We start from the raw sequence: 19,919 nt of genomic DNA on the forward strand, positions 1-19,919 counted from the left end.
TTATAACCCGCGTGCTGTATCCCTCCATAATATTTGTGAAGGAAGGGTGAAACCTTCAGTGGACGAATGGACCTCCGAGGTCAACGCCTGGAGGCTGAATTTTTGCACAGCCAGAGGCAGGGCTACTAGAGAGGCCCAGCACAGTGCTTCAAGAAATTAGGGATGCCTTAGGAGGCAATTTGAGGCTGAAAAGCAACAGTAATGTTGGGTGCCTTCCACAGGAGTTAAGTGCAGTGGTTGCAATGATTTGCAGTGCGCCTATTTTTCACTTGTGGTACAGTATGTTACACTTTCTGTAATAATAAAAACTGTTTTAAAAAGACAAGAAATCCTTTATTAAAAATACCAGTACATAAAACGGGCAGGGGGTAAAATAGGGTGAATGAGCAGTAAAGTCAGAGGTCTTTGAATATGTCCTTTCCTTGAGTGCTGTGCAAATGCTGCTGCACTTCAGGATTAATGAATGCTGCATGGTGATGGGGGTTGAAAGTGCATAGGGTAAAGGTCGTGAGTTCTCTCAGGGCTGCTTAGGTGAACGTATGGGTGTTGGGGGCAGCTGGGGCGGTGGTGGTGTAAGAAGAACCAGGATGGTGGAGAAGGGTGTGGGTTTGAGGAACAGTGGGGCAAAGCGAATGGGTTGAGCTTTGGGATGTGGGGAGAGGAAGGCACGGTAGTGATTGTCCTGCATGGTGCTATGGCAGCTAGCATTGACTGCATGAGGTCTGTGTGGCATTCCAGGATGCTTAGCAGCCAATCTGTGTTCTCTTGGTAGCCAATTCCTTTCTCTTGGCAGCCTGTTCCTTCTTTGGTAGCCTGCTTCTTTCCTTGCTTCCCTTTCCAGTCTTGCAACTTTTTATTATCTGTGGAATACAGATTCATAACTGCTTTCAACCACCAGCTCCTCCTTATCTTCCTTGGTTTTTTTCTTAAGTTCCGTAAGTTTTTTCAGAGAGTCTGCGCTGGATGGAGGCAGTATCCAAGGTCACTTTAAAAAAAACACAGAGAGATAAACTTTTACATTTTATGTCTTTTACATACTTAGCAGCGTTTCTGTATTGTTTTTAGACTATTTCGTAGCATCATTTACACGTTGCGAGCAATAGCACAGGAGGGCGCAGCTGCACAGACCAGAATGGTGAGTTTCCTGCCATTTGCTTTCTGTGACTTTGGGGAAAGGCAAAGAGGCAGCTACAGGGAAATAGGCTGGCTGGGAAGCTTAACAGTGGGATCCCTGCACCCAATTTTCCACAGAATGGGAGCCATTGCAACGGACCGCCTATCTGATAATCTCAGGGCTGCTCCGGGTCACCTGGGAAAGCAGGAGGGGTCATTTCTACAAGCATGTGGATTCCGCTCTGTCCCTACGGGACGCAAGCTTGCCTGTCGGTGCTAGGCACAGCTTGCTTTAATGCCCCTCACGGCAAATGGCGCGGACTCGTGTTAGCCGTGTACTGAGCACAAGGAACCACGTGGCTCTCCCTATAAACTCTGCGGAAGCGCATTGCACATTGACGCTCTGGCTGAAATTTTTGAAGAGATTACAGAAGGCTGATTACCGGCGACGTGATAAAGCCAAATCAATGGGCTATTCCATCCCTAGGCATGCGTGGCAGGAGCCATAGCCCCTGCCTCCCAACACATTTCCACCTAAACAGTAAAAGCTTCTTACCAGGGAACAGGCCTCCTCTGGCTGGTTCCGTCACGTACCAAGTCCAGCGCTGCGACTAGCAGCTCTTCCTGGCTGGAAAATAAACTCCTGGCTGGCATGACTCTGGGGAGTCTCCACACTGCAGTAGCCTCATCGTGCTTCCTCTACACCCTCCCCCCTCCCCTCCTCTCCGTAGTGGCTCTGACTGTCCATCGTGACCTCCAGATGGGGGGCAGTGGGGTTATCATCTCAGTATCTGCAACTCCAGCTCTTGTAAAAATGGCAGGTCTGGGGGCAGCACCTGAGGCGGTGGGTTCCCCTGACATGCTTTGGGGCAGTAGGCACTGCCCCGCACTTCCTTTAGTACTTAACGCTGCGACTGCACCCGTCCCGTCATATCAGCCCCTGTATCTGCATTGACTTTGATATCTTGGCCGTAGGTATCATAAAGTTCTACGGCTGGAGCGCAGCTTGTGCCTGCGCAGCTTCCTCACCCAAACACTGATGAGATCGCTGCTAGCTCGGCAGTGCTCCATGCTGGGCCTCGTTTGGGGCGGGAGGGATGGTCACTGATGATTGATTGACTGGCACTCCACGCCGTGGCTGAGGCAAACAGAGAAGGGGATTTTTAACCCATTCCCGGGTCATTTAAAGGGGCAGGTCACCTGAGCCCAGGGCAGTGGAGTGCGAAACGATGCACCCCGAGAGACTGAAAGGTATGCTGGGATACCTCCTAATACCCTGGAGGCCAATTAGCAGTGCTGGTGAGTTGCCCACCTGATGACGCGAGCGTTTTTGGCATCACCAGCACCTGGATTCGGATTCGCTACACCCGTAGCAGACCAGGAGTACAGCCAGCGCTGCAGACAGGGAGTTGCAGCGCTGGCTGAGCTTTGTAAGTGTGGACACCGAGTAAGTTGCAGCGCTGTAACCCCCTCACCAGCGCTGCAACTTGCAAGTGTAGCCAAGGCCTTAGTTATTCAGGCCTGGTCTACACTACATGGTCAGGTCAACACAGACTGCCCTGCTTCGATCTAGCTGTGGAAGCATCTTCACCTAAATTTGGCTCCCACCAACATGAGTGCCTCTCTACGTCAATTTAGTAACACCACCATAGAGTCATGGTTGATGTAACTAGGTCGACACTGTGTCAGTCTAGACCAGGGGTCTCCAAACTTTATGAGACAGGGGCCGTATTCGATTTTTGAAGGGGCTTTGCGGGCCGAAGCAACTGTGAAAGAAATTAAAGGTATGCAAAATCATTAAAAAACAAATAACACTACTCCACTGTGTCAGTGTTGCATTAAATTCTAAATCGGGTATAAAAGTTAATTGATGCAGGTACTGTGAAATCACACAAAATATTTGTCAATACATTAAAAATCATTTCACTTTTTTTTTATTTTATTTCTAAAAACGTCACACATTTGTATCATGCAAATACTGGTTGGATCTATTAGTGTGCTGTAGCTAAAATTTAACCATTATGAAATTGTTAATTTCCATCTTCTTTACTCCATTTATTGGAGATGTAATTAAGCATCTGGCTTGTATTTTTATTCTAAGGCAGGGGTCTGTGCCTGCTCGGCTGCAGCAGCAACGCTCCCCTAGCGTTGGCTCCCCTTCTGGGGGGGACACTGGTTCCCAGGGCCATTCACCCTTCTGTACAGCTCAGCTGAGTTTACCCCCCACCCCCACCCTGTGAGCTGCTGCCAGCAGCCCCTCTCCCTGCCTGCTCAGAGTGCCTTCTCAGCTGCAGCCTGCCTGTTTGCTTCTCCCTGTACCTGCTCAGCTGCAGCAACAACTCTCCCCTAAGTTGGCTCCCCTTTTGGGGAGACACTGGCTCCCACAGGAACTCGCCCCTCTGCACAGCTCAGCTGAGCTACCTCACCCCCCAACCCATGCAAGCTGCTGCCGCTCCCTGTGCCTGCTCAGCTGTTCATTTCTCTCCTGTTGGTTGGAGGGCCAGACAAATGGAAGCCCCAGGCCAAATTCAGCCCGTGGGCTGTAGTTTGGAGACCCCTGGTCCAGACTCTAGACACTGTGTTGCTTAAGTCAACTGTTACTGGCTTTCAGGAGCCATCCACAACACCCTCACACTGCCAATACAATCAATACAAGCGCTCTTGGTAAGGATGTGCACTGCTGACACAAGAAGCCAAGAGCGCACACGCACAAGCAATTTAGTAACTGTGGTGGCTGTATGCTGACATGGCCTTAGATTGGCAATAGACTTCTGAAACTGTGTTTGCACATATATCTTAATTCTCTGAAAAGGAGAAGGAAGGAATTTAAAGCCTGCAAATAGTGAGCATACTCTTGCAGTAAGGCCCATAATGTCACAGTGAAACTGGCAAGATTCCTGCTCACAGAGTCAAATTCATCCAGCACAAAAGTAGAATTTACCCAACACTGATCCATACCAGAGCTTGCAAGGCATGATCCTGTGAGGAGGGGAAGAAGAAAAAACACATATGCAGGAAAATAGGAAGGAGAGAGAAGACAGCCCTTTTCCCACAGTCAGATTTAGGGGAGAATAGCCAGGTCAAAAGGCCGGTAAAAAAGTCAACTCCTCAGCAAAATCCCGGGGCAGAAGACCATACCATATCAATGCCCATGGAGGTGTTGGGGAAGCTATGAGATTCTCAACTGGGGGGGATTCTCTTGTACGTCCCTGGGTCCCTGTCCTACACCTCTTCGAAGAGTCTGAGTGTTGGGCAGGAAGAGTAGGCTATTAAAAATAAATAAATAAAAAGGTGTGCACAGCACTCTGTTCTGGATTAAACAGAAATACTAGAAAGTGCATATTTATTTTACACAAAGTGTGTGTATAAGAACAAAGTTAGATGATTTTCACTGAAAAAAACGTACAGTAAAACTATGCTCATGCATAGATACATCTTTCTAGAGGTCAGTTAAAAAACAGCTGATCAGTTTTCCAATCCCATTATTGTTTCTTAATTTGAGAATACAGGCTTTCAAACTAATCTGCAACAAAAGATAAAAATTAATGTTTGAATAGATATTCTAAACTGATCGAAATATCACAGCATCAAAGTGTAAAACTAAATTTAATAGATTATTATAGGATGAACTCCCATGGATTATAAAAGACAAGAATAAACTTTAGCCAGTCATCACGTTGCTGTATGAAAAATAATTGTATCATTGATTTGTTTGAACTTTAAGTATTCCATCCTCTGCAACCATCACACCTTCCAAAGGAGTTCAGACTAACAAGGCAGATTTGAAGAATAAAAAGCAGAAATTAGGGACATGGTAGGGCACAACGTTGTTAGGGCTTTGCAACATGACATGACCTTCCAGTGAGATTTATTTTATTATTTGTTTCCCCGAGTCATTAGAAAGTAGAAGTGACCCATCAATGGCCTGAGAAATAAAGTGTGCGTGATGTAATATATTTTATTGGACCAACTTCTGTTGGAAAGAGACGCTGTGCAAACTCAAAAGTTGTCTCTCTCACGAACAAAAGTTGGTCCAATGAAAGATATTACCTCACCCACCTTGTCTCTTTACTAGCCTGAGACTGACAGAGCTACAACACCACTTCCTTAATGATCTCAGATCCACGGCTACCCTTTTGCAGAACAATTTGCGGGAAAAAGTATCTGCCACAAAAGATCACAAGAATCCAGGCAGAAAAGACCAGGAACGTTATGAAGAGATGCATTTTGGAAGGTTAAAAATATAGTAAGTGTCACTCAAGTCACACCAGTCAAATAAGGAAAATAAAAAACTATCTGTGGTACCCCCACACTTCCCCAGGCAATATTTATCACTGCCAATCAATTTGACTACACACCCAGTTTGTGATCCATCAAGCACTAAACAGAAACGGACTAGATACTGGTTTAATTCTACAGGCCTGATCTCTAGTGGAGAGCTGAAAGAAAGGTTGAACACAGAATTAAGAAAGAAAAGGAAAGAAAGTGAATTCCAGAAGGAGAAAGGGAAAGATGACCAGAGAGAAATCAAAGCTACACGAGCCAATTCCTTATTTTCAGGGTGGAGAGAGCAGCAGACCTTTCCAGCTGAAGTTCTTGACTAAATGGTACATCTGTGTTTCTTATGCACTTGCAAGCAGTACAGTACATTTAGGTACTACATTTAGCTTTTCAAAAACCAAGCTCCTAATACTAGCTAGAGTTTTTTCCATGAACTATTTGAAAAGATTTAAGAACATATATTATATGTGTGTGTGTATGTATGTAGGCCTGATCTTAAGAGTTTCCGAGCATTCAAGATCCCTGCTGAAGTCAATGGGAAATATGGTTGTTTCAGAGCATGTTTGGCTCCAATTCTTGGGCCCTAATCCTGCAGATACACATATACATGCTTCATTTTACTTGTAAATAGTTTGATTTACATCAACAAGTCAATATACATAATGAACTTTAAGCACAAGCATAAGTGTTCAGAGTATCAGATTATCTGCATATAAAAATGAGGAACAAGAACATCCTGAAAATAAATGTGACTGTTCACGTCTGTTTAAAAAAAACAAACCAAAAAACAGTTGTATTCCATTGCCCTCCCCTACTGTTACCTCCACACTGGGAAATACCAGGTGTCATCTGTTCTATTTTTACATAAAAACTCTGAACATGAACTATCAGAACATCATTACAAGGGAGGAAAGAGTGAAACCTGAGTAACTGAAAGAAGACCTTTCCAGTCAGATCATTTAAAACTTGTTTGCACCTACAAATGCTTCAAAAGAGATTCAGCATTTTTATCAAAGACTGAAATACATCTGCCTTCTCAAATGAGAGCCAAGAAAGCTCTCAACAATATTCTCTAGTACTCTGTAGCAAAAACAGGGAAGACTATACTCAATATCCCTGAAGGTGACAAATCAGCTAACACCTCAGAAAAGATCTAAGGGAAGGCTAGATATTTAATGTACCTTCTTTATATACCTTAAATTAAGCACCACAGCAAACTTGACTTAAGTGTTACAGAAAACATTTTGAACACTTCGCAGATACTGTGGCAGCTTCAGATGATTTTTTAATTGTGATTTTTAATCAAATTAAATATGAAAGTGAGTGATTAAGTATAGAATTCCCTAGTATTTAATCATTTGATATTAAGTTCAATTTATTTTACACTGTCTCTACATTTTAAGTGTTATATGCTGCAGAATTTTGTGTTGAGAATAGATAGGTGAATCAAAAATTTTCAGAAAAGCTGAAGGTTTGGGCAGTTGGCTAGAGATATTTGGGGCTCTTGATACCTGGGAATATATGGAGGCTGTTCAGGTTTAACGCCACAGAAATCTGTATTACTGGACTTGAAAATTAACCTCCCCTTTAGATTAAGGAAGGCAGGCAAATCTACCAGAGTTATTGTTTCAGGTGGTCTGCACACATTTAGACAGTGCATCAGTTAAACTTTGTTTACATTTGGATGGGTTTGTTCACAACTATAAAGCCTAGAAAAAATAAATTTGTTTTAAATGCAAAATTAGATTCCGCTGCAATGCATTTATTCTCCACAACTGTAGAATCACAAAACACTGGCTCCTGATCATAAAGAAGCAAAACATATTTCTCTCCCTATTTGCAGTTCCATCTGAGCTTTCCTCTGCATTATTGCAAAGGGAATACTACAATAATGTTCTAGTGCATAAGAAAAGCTGAAAGTGACTAGTATCTTTTCAGTGTCAAAGCTGAATGAAATAAAAAGTAGCCATACAACATAAATGTCGAATAGATTTCCCCCCAACACTTTCAGTTTTATATAAATTGGGCAGTATTAGCAACATGTGCAAACAGAATGTCAAAATTCAAATTTTAAACCTGTAGAGTTATTTTTGCTTCAGCGTATGAGAGAGATCTGCTTAATTAAATACTCCCTCCACTGAGTAAATCATCATAAGAAATTACTTCCATCATCTGGAAGATATCACATCGCTATTCAAGTAAACACAAAGAGCACAAATTCTTAAATACAGACTTCAGTATTTCTTTAGATTACGTTAGAGGAACAGTTTTAGCAAACATCACAATGGGGCTGCAACTCTTAATGATGTGGATTACCTCTACTACTTTTACAGCTGATGCTGTGTACCATAATTAGGCATTATAATCAAGTTGACTGAGTATGGTACTAGAATCCAGAAACACTGGATATTAGTTTTGTCCATTCTCTTGAGGTGCTGTGCTGTTTTGGTTGAGGCATTTAGACCTATGTCTTGCAACAATAAAATGGAGACAGAATCTTACCTCTGTCAATGCAAGGATCAGTTAATGTATGTACCAAGCTTTAACATGCACAGTGCTAAGTATTATTCTGTTCCTTTAAGAAAAAGAAGTTATATCTTTAATACTAGCTTAATAGGCCTGTCAAGCCTCACTACAGGCAGTGAAAGTGCCCAATGAACACTAAAACAATTATGAACCATTTGCTACAGTCTTAATAATTCAACATCTGTAATTCTGGAACATATTGTATAAATTACACACTTTGTTTCTAGCCCATGCAGCGGGTTAAAGTAAGAGGTCACTCCCCCTGCGCACCCCCCCCCCCCCCCCAAATCAATGAGACAATTTTTCTAGACATTATTCACAGCAACAAGAAAAAGGTAAAGCACTGGTAAGTCATATATTTGTTAGGTACACCACTAAATCCTTAGCTCTCTAAATTACACATAATGTTGTAGCCAATTTTTACATAATGCTGAGTAATTACATTATTTTATCTGATATTTGTTGAAGTAAACTCAGCCCAAGGCAAAGCCTAATCACCTTCTTGCCCTATCCAGAGATTCTAAAATATTTCTTCAGCTCTGCCTTCCCCTTTTTCATATGCAATACCAGCAGCTAACTCACCTGGCCAATAAGGAATAAAGGCCCAAAAGTCTGTAGATCTAGAAGAGTTGTGCTGTGGCCATGAAGCAGAGGCTTGCATTAAGTCTTTCAAGGGAACTAACAGAGGTCAGGAAGGAGACCAGTCTCAATCAGATCCTCTGAAGAGTGAAAGTTTTTTCATGAGGTTGCACCCTTAAAGCTTTAGCTACAACTCTTCACAAGAAAAAGAAAAAAAAAGTGTTATTTTGTGGAGAAAGATGCTGTAATAAATCTTTGTCCTGACCAAACTTAAGAGGCCTTGAGACAAAGAAAGCCCAGCAGGGAGAGTGGAATACCTGTAGCACTTAACAGCAGTTTCTCCACAATGCTAGCCAAAGGCCCTACTCAAGGCTGACAGAGTCCTTTCAAGGGCTAGATACAGGGCTTGGCTACACTCGAAACTCCAAAGCACTGCCGCAGCAGCACTTTGAAGTGTGAGTGTGGTCGCAGCGCCAGCGCTGGCAGAGAACTCTCCCAGTGCTGCACGTACTCCACCTCCCCGAGGGGATTAGCTTACAGCGCTGTAACTTACTGTGCTCAGGGGGGTGTTTTTTCACACCCCTGAGCAAGAAAATTGCAGCGCTGTAAAGCACCAGTGTAGCCAAGGCCATAATCTTGTAAGAAATATTTTAAAAAAAAAATCAGAATCCCAGCCAGGCATGAAAAAACACTATCCGTAGTGGACTAATGGAGGAGTGGCAGCTGTGTTAGTCTGTATCGGCAAAAAGAATGAGGAGTACTTGTGGCACCTTAGAGACTAACAAATTTATTTGGGCATTACACTGCATGCATCCGATGAAGTTTTAGCCCACAAAAGCTTATGCCCAAATACATTTGTTAGCCTCTCCAGTACCACAAGTACTCCTCATTCTTTTTGCTGATGGAGGAGCTTATTCCTCGCCCTTAAAATAAGGGCTGGGGCAACATAAGGACTGAACTCCCCTTGTTTGTTAAAGCTACCCCCCAGGACTACACTGCTCAATCAGGACAGAGCAGCTCTGCCCCCTCCTTTCATTGGAAGAATATGGTGTCAGTAATTCAGAAAGTAGCACTGTCCTCCTCAGTGCCAAACCAAGCACTGTATCTCATCCAAGAGGACACAGAGGCCCCACCCAATTGTGAAAATTAGAAATCTGATAGCACTTGAATGCAAGGATAGCAAGGTAATAGGCATCACCAAAATCCGGCACAGCTACATTCTTCCTAAATAAATTCCCCACTGCAGTTTCAGTTGGCTCTGGTATATCATGCTTCCCACACTACTGTATACTGTTGTGCATTATGATGCAATTGCCACGTTCCAGCCTAGAGACGGCTACATTTCAATGATGTATGAAGCAATTTTTTGCCTACTGTTGTCACAAGGATATTGTATAATTACACAGTCCAAAGCATTACTCAAAAACATCAATGTCTTTTCAGATCTCTAGAATGTACTAATTTTCTTCAGGCCTTGAACTCCTGATTTGACAAACGTAGGCTGTCCTTATTTGGAGTGTGTCACCTTAAGACAAGCTACTGCACTTTTACCCCTGCAAGGACAGAGAAACAAATCACACAAGGAGACAGTGCTGTCATTACTACTTAATTATATTTCACCATCTGTTACCACAGCAGAACTACACAGGTATTTCGTTACAGTAATAAAGATCTGTTACTTCAAAAAACTAAACCACAATGACCGTTGGATTTACTATAAGACACCATAAAAAGGGATAGAAAAAATGCACTTATGAAATTATATTTAAGATGTCAACGTTTCTGATTTAAGAACTATTAATTCCAAATGCACACTGAAAAAGTCTGGCTTCACAGCTGATGCTTTACGATGCTGTCCATTTTTTGAGGTTTGAGCCAAAAAGAAATATTTCAAGATGTTTGAGGGGGAGGAGGGTGAAGAGAGAAGATAGATTTGTATGCATCAGCCATGGTTTTTAAAAATTAAGTGAAAACATTTAAAAAAATAAGACGCTTCCTTTTTCTTGGATTAACAACTCTCAAGGTAATAACCAAAAGTTTATTTAAACCTCTGATGTATGATGATTATTTGCATAACAGCAAGTTAAGCCTCAAGGCAACAATCTTAACACTGTGCTATATTCTATTGTTCTCAGAGTGTTTTTGTTTTTAGGGTACATTTTAGACAATTACTTTTCAGCGTTCAGCAAAAGGCTCTGGTTGCATTGAGGCAGTCTTTGTGGTTTATCTGAAGACCAGAGCTAAATAGCCTACAAAACAATACTTTGGGGGCGGGGGGAAGAGAGGGGAGTTGACAGGACAATTAGCAATTAGTTGACCTGTCTCCTTGTGTCACCGACCAGTGTAGGAACATATCTTACTTCAAATCCATCCTTGCAGAAAAGCATCAGATGTAGCCAACAATATAGGCAATTTATGACACTAGGAGGACCATTGTTATACTCCACTACAGGAATGTCACATAATCCCTTACAAGCCAGCTCTTCCATAGACAGAGATCAGGAAATAGTTACCCAAAAAAATCAACTGTGCTAAACGATGAGCTGTAAAACACAAATTTTTCAGTTTCCCTAAAATAGCAAAACCTCCAAAGAAATTGGAATATGGATCAGACTTGCACTTCACAAAAAAATTGTTTGAAAGACTTTGCATGAAATAAAACTGTGTCCCTCTGAGGGAAGGAGTTCAGGTGGACAAGCTATGTGAGATTAGCTAAATGGAAAAAAAGAGTGTGCACACTATCAAAGGCAAAACTATCTTTTTTATATTTTTAAATAAAGGCTTTACGAGAGGTTGGGAACTGGAGGCCCTTTCTGAGAGCTGTGGTTGAAACCTGGGGTGTGAAGTGATCATGCCTGGGACTGAAACATGCAGATAAAAGACTTGAGTGGGTGCACATGTGTGTGTATTAAAGGAAAGAGGCTGCCCAGGATGCTCTACTATGACACTGCGATACTTAAAGATGTTTCCGAAGAAAAAGAAAGGTGCTATGCTCTGTCGGTACAACTTCATCCCCTGCGCCACCAACCCACACAGGAGTGCCTCTACCTTACCATATCAAGCTATACTACGCAGGAAAGATAGAATGACTAACCCTTTCTTCTTAAAGGGCATCAGGGAAGTGTGCCTCCTACCCAAAGATGAGGTAGATTAGCTCCCTGCTCCGTACCAAATTAAATAGGAAGGGGGAAGGGAGAAAGAGGTTGATAGAAGTTGCTGTGTATGCAAGGCTTGCTACACCTGCTCACCTGGTAAGAGCAGAGAACAGTGCTGGGTGCCAGAGCAGCATCTTCCCCAGTAGCAGCAGCCACTGCCCTCGTGACTCCCCCTCTTCCCCAGCCTAAGCGGCCCGCCTCACGTTTGACGTCACAGAGGCGGGGGAGGGGGAAATCAGAACATTGATGAGACGAAGATTCCACCGAGCCCAGGCCCTTCCCTTTGTGACGTCACAGAACAACAAGAAGACCCTGGCACTGACTGGGCTGAGTGGCCGGGAACCCGGGGTCTTGTACTGACATTTCGCTTAACCTGTTGCCGCTGCTCGAGAGGATGCATGGGAAATCGACCAGGCCAGCCCAAAGCAGAAGCAGCAGCCATGCTTGCGTCTGTGCCTGCTACTCACTGCAATAGTGCAGCAACCCACACACTCCCCCGGACACACACGAACACAGTAACCTGCACTCCTTTGCCCCCCTCCCCAAAAGCGATTTCCCTCCTTTCCAGAATCAAACTTGTGAACACAGGATACACTGTCTCCCTACCATGCTCACATGTCTCTCTCATACCTTGCCTCTGGGGCAAGAATGGGGGTGACAGTTTTATTAATTCTTTAACAAACACTATAAGCAAAACCAGAGGAAGCTTCTATTGTTCACTCGTACAGACGTGGTGTGGCTTTAAAAAAATACAGGTTATTTTATTTTAATTAAACACTACAAATTCTTCTCCCATTCTGCTTTGTTTCACTGCCTGGGAAACGTGCACGTCTTACATGTGTCGTTAGACTTTCTAGACAATGTTCCTGTTTCGATGCAATACTTTAAACTAGTCCGCTTCAGACTCCCAATTCCTCTGCAATGCGGATGTATTTTTAATTCGTAAATTCGGTGCAGAATACCTTTAAGTTATTAATTTTTTCCTAACCACTCGCTTCTCTAAATTATATTTTAAATAGAAGAGACAAACATCGATAGAAATAGGCATCTTAAGTCAATTTACCTTTTATTAAATATTTTAAAACACAGCAAAAGGGTCCCGAAGGTCCCCCCCCGAAGAAATACATCTATACAGCCCCCACGGAAAAAAGCCAGAAATTATAATACAGTATATTCTACAACTTGAAAAAAAGGGGGGGCTGCATCTAATATATCTTGAAGCAATCATTTTCTGAATATGAAATATTTTATTTTTAATATGCAGATAAAATTATTAGTTCTGCTGCATATCTGACGAATCCCCTCCGTTTTTCCAAACTTAAAGACTTGCCTTACGCCAATCAAAACGTAGCTGAAGCAGGACCAAAACGCAACTATCCTTGCAAATTTATATGTTTAAAGGGTTAGCCTATTTCTAGCGTCTGGTTAAGCAGTTGTGTAAGAATAGAGATAGGTGTACAGCCTGAACTATACCATATTCGTCTAGTATTTCGAGACACCATCATGCATTTGTAAACTAAACCAAGCCATTTCCCCATTATTAAAGTAAATCCTAACAAACGCATTCCCTGTAACATGATCCCCAACTGGTTTGGTTTCTATTGCAAGTCAGATAAGCAAACGATCACATATATTACATATGATGTGGTAGTGCAAGAAACAAGCTCGCCATAACCAGACATTCGATTTCAACTTAAAGGGCTTTCTACAACGATAGTGTCTTCACTAAACAGGACACTACATACACACATAAAATGTTATTTTGCATGTAAAGTGCATTATTAATACATCCAAATGAAAAAGCAGTTTATAACATTGTCGCAGCAGCCCCCCTTGAGCTCCCTGCCTTTCATCTAAAACTAGATTATGATTGTGTCATTTGAGGTCAATACATTTATTCACTTGAGGTATTGCTATACAAATCTGGCTTTATAAAGAAACTGGGTAGAAGGTTTTGCAATTTAAAAGGGTTTTTGAAACTACCACACGCCTAAGGAAAATAAAGATCAGTATTATCAGACATTTGTTTTAAACCTTTATGGCCTCAGGATTAGCTATAAACTTGACATTCACAGCCATTTCCTAAAACTGGGAGTCAAATGATATGTTATAACCACTTACGTATTTCTTTTGAATTATATTCCTCTTGGGTCTTTCTTTACTCATTCTGGTATCCAAATTCTGTTTGCAAAAGGGGACAATTGCTTCATGAAGTAAAGTCGCAACAATTTTTTTGCTAAAATACCCCCCAAAAATCCAGTTTTTGTTTGTATTAGTATCCTGTAATCCGACTTTCTTTCTTCACAACGTGATTTTCTTCGCAATAAATCCGAGATATGGGGAATGGAAAAAAAAACGAATGCGAAGCAAACAAAAAAAATCACTTTAGAGAAACATTCATAATGGAAATTTTCTCCCCAATACAAAAAACGACGCCCTTGATATCCCCTTTTCTCTTTCCCAAGCCACCTAAGCGATCTGTACGTCCTTAGTGTCTGAGCTGTAGTTACATCTTGCAAAAGGAAAAGGATTGAAAGGAGAAGATAAATAAAAATGTTGGAAGTCACGTTTGTGCTGCTGCAGCAAGGGAAAGCAGCAGAGACAACTCCAGCAGCAGCAGCTTCTCTAGCAGCAGCGCAGCAGCAGTGAAGGCTGCACGCACTGTGTGTGTCCCTGCTCCTCCAACTCTCCCCTAACCAATAAGAGCCGCGCTCCGGCAGCAACTTTAAATGGACCTGATTTTTTTTTTTTTTTTTTAATATCTCGGTTAGGGCTTGGCCTCAATTCGCACCCGGGCCCGCGGCCGCAAGCCCCCACTGAGCTGCATTCAGCAGCCGCAGCCGGCCCTTGCAGAGCGCCTCGTGCAGGGCAAACGTCAGAGACCTCGGCCTCCCTGTCGCATTCAAACCTGGCCTCTGGCGAGCCGCGGCCGGCGGCCCCTGCGAAGGAGCGGAGCGGGGAATTGGGCGATGATCCCTAGCGCGCGGCACACTCACTCACCCCCCTCCCACTGCCCTGTCTGCAAAGCTCTTGAATTATTCTCCTGCCCCGCGAGTCGCTCGTCCCGTCACATCCCACGCGCCGGGCCCCGCCGGGCTATCAGCACTGGGCCTCGCTAGCCAACGCGCCGCGGGGACTCCGCGTGCCCCCTTGGAATGATCCTTGGGCTCTGGGAAAGTTGTAGTTCCCTTCACCACAAAATGGCTACGGCTGGGAGAGGAGAAACTACAATTCCCAGCTTGCCCCGCGCGGCTGGAACGTGACGCTAGTGTCGAGTTCTATCAGCCGCCCCGTCCCTCCCCTCTCCTTGGACGCCCGGGCTGTTTGATTGGTTGCCTTGGGGGCAAAGGGGCGGAGATTATGCGCAACGCACCTCTCTCCTTTTCCCCCCTCCCCTCTCAGTGGACGGGGTTCGAAAGAGGCTGGAGCGTGGGGAGCAGGGCGCGAGCTGTGGAACGTTGGCCGGCGCGGAGCTCGGGCTGCTGCGGGGGAAGGATGCTGGGGCCTCGCACTGGGGGGCTCCAGTGGCTGGGACCGGCCAGGGGGTGGGTCCTGTTTATGGCGAGGGAAGCTGCGCTCCTCGGAGGGCGTGCGGGGGAAGGGGCGACACAGGGTGGGTGGGGGAAGCAGGACCCTTCTTAGTGGGAGGCTGTGGGGAGAAGCTGCCGGGCAGCTTTTACTGGGAGATTACAGTGGTGCCAGGGACCGGCTGCTGGACGGCTGCGGTAAAGCGCTTGTCACTGGAAAGCCAGGGTGGAGCAGAAGGAAGACTCCAAAATACCTTTTAATTGGGAGACCTTGGAAGGGAGGAGGAAACGGATGGGGAGCACGTTTGGTTAAGAGGCAGTCGGAGGGGGATATCATTAATGGAGATGGGAGGAAAAGAAGGGCGAGGCATGTCCCGCCCACCTTTCCTTGGTGGGCTATGGCTGACGGTAACCATATGCTACTGGGTGGAGAAATGGGACTTTCCTGGGAGGCTACAAAAGTGGGGAGAGGGAGGCATTTTGAGGGGAGAATGAGGATTAACGTGCCTGGAGTGGGTTAGGAAACTGCAGTAAAAAATGGAATTTACCTAAATTATCCTGTGGTCTAAAGGGACCGCTTGCTTTACATCTAATTATTGGGCGCCTGCTTAGCTTTTCAGTGAGTGTCACCTCAGGACACTGTGCCTGGTTTATATAAAACTTACTCAATATGTCTCCAAGGTATTCTAAGGTCACTCCCCCTCCCCTACGTAATACTGCAAAATCCCTGCTGCTGCACTGGATTAGTTTAAAGAGCTGAAACTCCTAGGCAGCAACAGCAGGACTAGTAAAATAACACACATCATAATCCTATAGCTTGATAGATTTTTAAAACCTCCCTAGTGTTGTTGGTGCCAAGGTGTGCTGCAAAGCGGAGGATTTGCTTGCGATTACAATTTGTAATGTTTTATCAAGGTAAAATATTTCCCAGGAATTAAAACAAACACACTCTCATAAATGCAACATTTACTGTAGTTCATTGTATGTGATGTTTTAATTGCCTCAGTCTGCATTAAATTATTGTGCCTTTTGCTTTTTCCAGAATATTTGGGTATCTTTCCCTTGTTTATACACAAGAATCAAATGGTCATCTTATTTAATTGTATAAATAAATGGACATGGTAACATATACAAGCTAGGAAATTACTAATACCACATTTTTAAGTGTGTGTTGGTTGTGGGTTGCTCAAATAGCGTAAATTTTTTTTATAAAAGGCAAGGGGGAGGAAAATGGTGATAAGAAAGCTTACATTTTCAAAGATAACACCTCAGCCCTATGAGACAGAGAATAATGTCTGTCTTCAGATGAGACATGGGGGATAGAGAAATTTGAGTGACTTTTCCAGATGTAAGTCTGTGGAAGACTTTGATGATGTTTCCGGTTACTAATTCTGTATTCAAACCTTTGGCCGTTTCTCCTTTTCCATGCAACCAAATAATATACTCTACATTTATAACATCTTCCAAATGAGGCTCTTAGCACGCTTCCCAAATTATAATTTAGTTTTACATCATTATTCTGAGGTGGTAATATCTTCACCATCTTATAGATGTGGAAACTTAAGTACAAGGAGGTTAAGTGACTTTGCTCAATGTCACATAAAGGCTATGTGAGAGCCAGGAATAGAACCCAGATCTTATGATGCCTAGTCATATGCTTTACCCACAAAACCATCCTTCCTCCTTAAAGAGAGAACATTGTGCTTGCATCCTATAGAATTAGTGTACAAACTGCATTTAAAATGTTAAATGAAAAACAAAGTTACTTTTTAATATCCTAATTTTCCCTTCATATTTTTCCATATTTGTTGTTGTTTATTTCAGGGTTTCTCTAATCTGGCACATTTTAAACATTTTGTTTTAAGTTTTGGTTCTCAGCTTTGTAAAAAATCTAATTTATTAACTTTGCTATAAGTGATTACTTATATATTTCTTTATGAAACAAACTCCAGTAAAAGCTGTAATAATAAAATTACATTTTGAAGTCCTATTGTGAAGAGCTGTAGTATACCACTTAAGAATGACCATGTTGGATCAGACCAAAGGTCCATCTAGCCCATCTTCTGACAGTGTCCGATGCCAGGTGCCCCAGAGGGAATGAACAGAACAGGTAATCATCCAGTAATCCCTCCCCTGTCAGCCATTCCCAGCTTCTGGCAAACAGAGATTAGAGACACCATCCCTGTCCATCCTGGCTAATAGCCATTGATGGATCTATCCTCCATGAAGTTACCTAGTTCTTTTATGAGCCCTGTTATAGTCTTGAGAGTTATTTATCAGAGAATTACTTCTATAATTCATATACACAAATGGAGTGATAGCTTCATCTTTCCATGCTTCATCCTAAATTGGAAGTACACTCATCAGCTGGCTAGTTAGTCATCACTTGAATATAATTTGTTTTTATGTTAGAGGTGGGCTAAAACTCCTGCTTTCAGTTCTTCATGATGTATACAGAAGGCTTGCAACTTTTTGTTGTTTTTTAATTATTTTTTTTCCTGCTTGTGCTTTACTTCACAAATTCAGGTCTCACCTACTGTGTTTTTTCTTGGAAGGCTCAATTATTGCATTACTGGTAACAAGTAAGTACAATCTGATTAACTAATATACAGACGAGTTTCATCTTACGCGCATTTAACATGCACAAATTCAGTTTTGCGTGGTCGGCTAAAAAAAAGAGAAAACAGTTTAAATACTGTTCCTGTAGTGTGGGTGATTCTGCCTGCCATTACACTCAATATAATTTTGACTATACGCGTTTTTCACTTTATGCACTGACAGCAGAACGTAACCCCAGCGTAAGATGAGACATCTCTGCATCCTCCAAGGAGACATCCAGCAAAATCAGGCTTGACATTCCTGATATTTCTAAGTTAACAAGAAGAAAACATTTTTGAAACAAACATATCAGGCCTTTTTTTGTACAATATAAATTAGCAAAAACCCTTTTTTCCACCTTCAGAATGCTTTTTAGCAAGATGTTTCAGTTTGGCTCAAGGTGTCGTGTTTCCTGATAGTGGCTGTTCCACATAACAGATAAGACCATGCTATTGCTGTTTCTCTTTTAGCTCAGTTAGTAGAGATTTGGGCTGTTGTTGCTGAAGTTCCTTGGTTGTGTTCTCACAATCTGTTGTGGGGGAAGTTACACAAGAAGGCACCCATTGTAGTCCAGGAATCCTGCCCTTCTTATCCCACTGTGCTTTATCACCTCAGTACTGTGTTGACTGACTTGCTATAAATACTTAAAGTAGATTGTTTTACATAAATGATTTATTAAACACTGATACTGTGACTGTGTAGTCAATATCATGCAGTTGGTTTGAACTGCTTTTGGCATCAGTGGCTGCCACTGAATTTGATCAGGGGCTCTCATGGATGCCTTAACGTGATAATGAGCTTAGTCCTAGCTACCATCAAATTATTTTGCTTTGGAGATGTTTGAAAAATGACAAAAAATGGCATTGTGGAGTCACATGTTTGTGTGTCATTGATTTCTAGATCAAATCTGTTTATCATAAGCTATTTTTATGTCTTCTAATTATGCAGAAATCTGAAAATGAAGTTGTTTCTTCTTCAGCAAGATCAGTATGTTCTACATGGGGTTTCAACTGTTGCTTGCAACTTTGGTGGCAGAACTAGATCTGTCAATCACTATCAATCATATCACAATATGACCTTTAAATGGCACTAGTCTCTTGAAAAACAAGATACAAAAGGAGAAGACCCTTATGCTCTTTGGAGTCTTCTGTACCTAATAATTCTAGGCACAGTAGCTTTGAGAGAAAAAGAGAGAGCATGCCAAATACAGTAAGCAATGTGAGTCTTAAGTCCTCTTTGTCGGAAGGTCAGCTTTCTGAATGGGAGCCTGAGGGAGGCAGGTGCAAGATGAGCTATTTGCTCTAGGCTGTTTTGAGACAATGCTTACATGATGCTTTCAGTCCCCAGAGCAAGAGAGGAAAACAAGAAAATATTTTCTCCCTTGGTCAAAACTAGGTCCAGACACTCCTTTCTACTTGGTACTGGAGAATTCAACCAGATCTAAATGGGAATTTCTCACAAAATCTAAGTGCTTGAGTAAGCAGGCAACACATTTTGATAATGTAAAGCAAAACAAATATTATCTGGTTAGCTTTAAGGCAGATGTAGTTCTTTTTTCCATAGTGAAATAGGATCATTCCCACATAGGACAGTTTTATACTCAAAGATGCTGTTGAGAAGTGAGTTGATTCTTCACTCAGCAGGAACTTCAGTGGTATCTCTACAGCCAACTGATGCTTGAGGGCAGCCTTAGCATCGACAGAATATATTTTAAAGACCCGAGAAAAAGATCCGTGGCCTCTTTGCAAAAGAGAAATATTCATAGCCAAGATATGTGGAAGTGCCTCATTTCATTTTTCAGCCTGGGTCATTTTTCAGCTCTGATGTGTCTTTGAACTTGGAAGGCAGATTGGTGAAATATTTACTGGCCTTAAAGTTCTCCTAGGGAAAGATTTTTCAGTGAGCCAATGGATAGGGTCATGGTATATATAGCTGCACACTGAGATGAGCTACAAACCCAAGCAATCATTTTCTGGTTTCTCCTACAATATAAAACTGGTATAACCAGTACAGGAGAGGCAGAAAGAATATGGGCTGAATTTATGTGATAACTCACCAGCCTGCAAACAAAGGGCATGATGCCAGATTTTCTTAGCCATAGAAGAAAGGAACCTTGTATCCAGGGTAATCTGTGATTGTT

At 42.6% G+C, this 19,919-nt stretch overlaps 1 protein-coding gene across 1 annotated transcript in view; it reads right to left on the reverse strand.

Moving 5' to 3' along the window:
* The window catches only part of JARID2 (jumonji and AT-rich interaction domain containing 2), a 321,154-nt gene extending 306,335 nt beyond the window's left edge, over positions 1 to 14,819 (reverse strand). Inside the window, exon 1 of the mRNA XM_032772601.2 lies at positions 13,776 to 14,819. Within this exon, the coding sequence (XP_032628492.1) occupies positions 13,776 to 13,820 (45 nt within the window). The 5' untranslated portion in view covers positions 13,821 to 14,819. The remainder of the gene's footprint in view (positions 1 to 13,775) is intronic.
* Between the last annotated feature and the right edge of the window lie 5,100 nt (positions 14,820 to 19,919).

Source organism: Chelonoidis abingdonii, chromosome 2, assembly GCF_003597395.2.
Source record: "Chelonoidis abingdonii isolate Lonesome George chromosome 2, CheloAbing_2.0, whole genome shotgun sequence".
NCBI lineage: Eukaryota > Metazoa > Chordata > Testudines > Testudinidae > Chelonoidis > Chelonoidis abingdonii.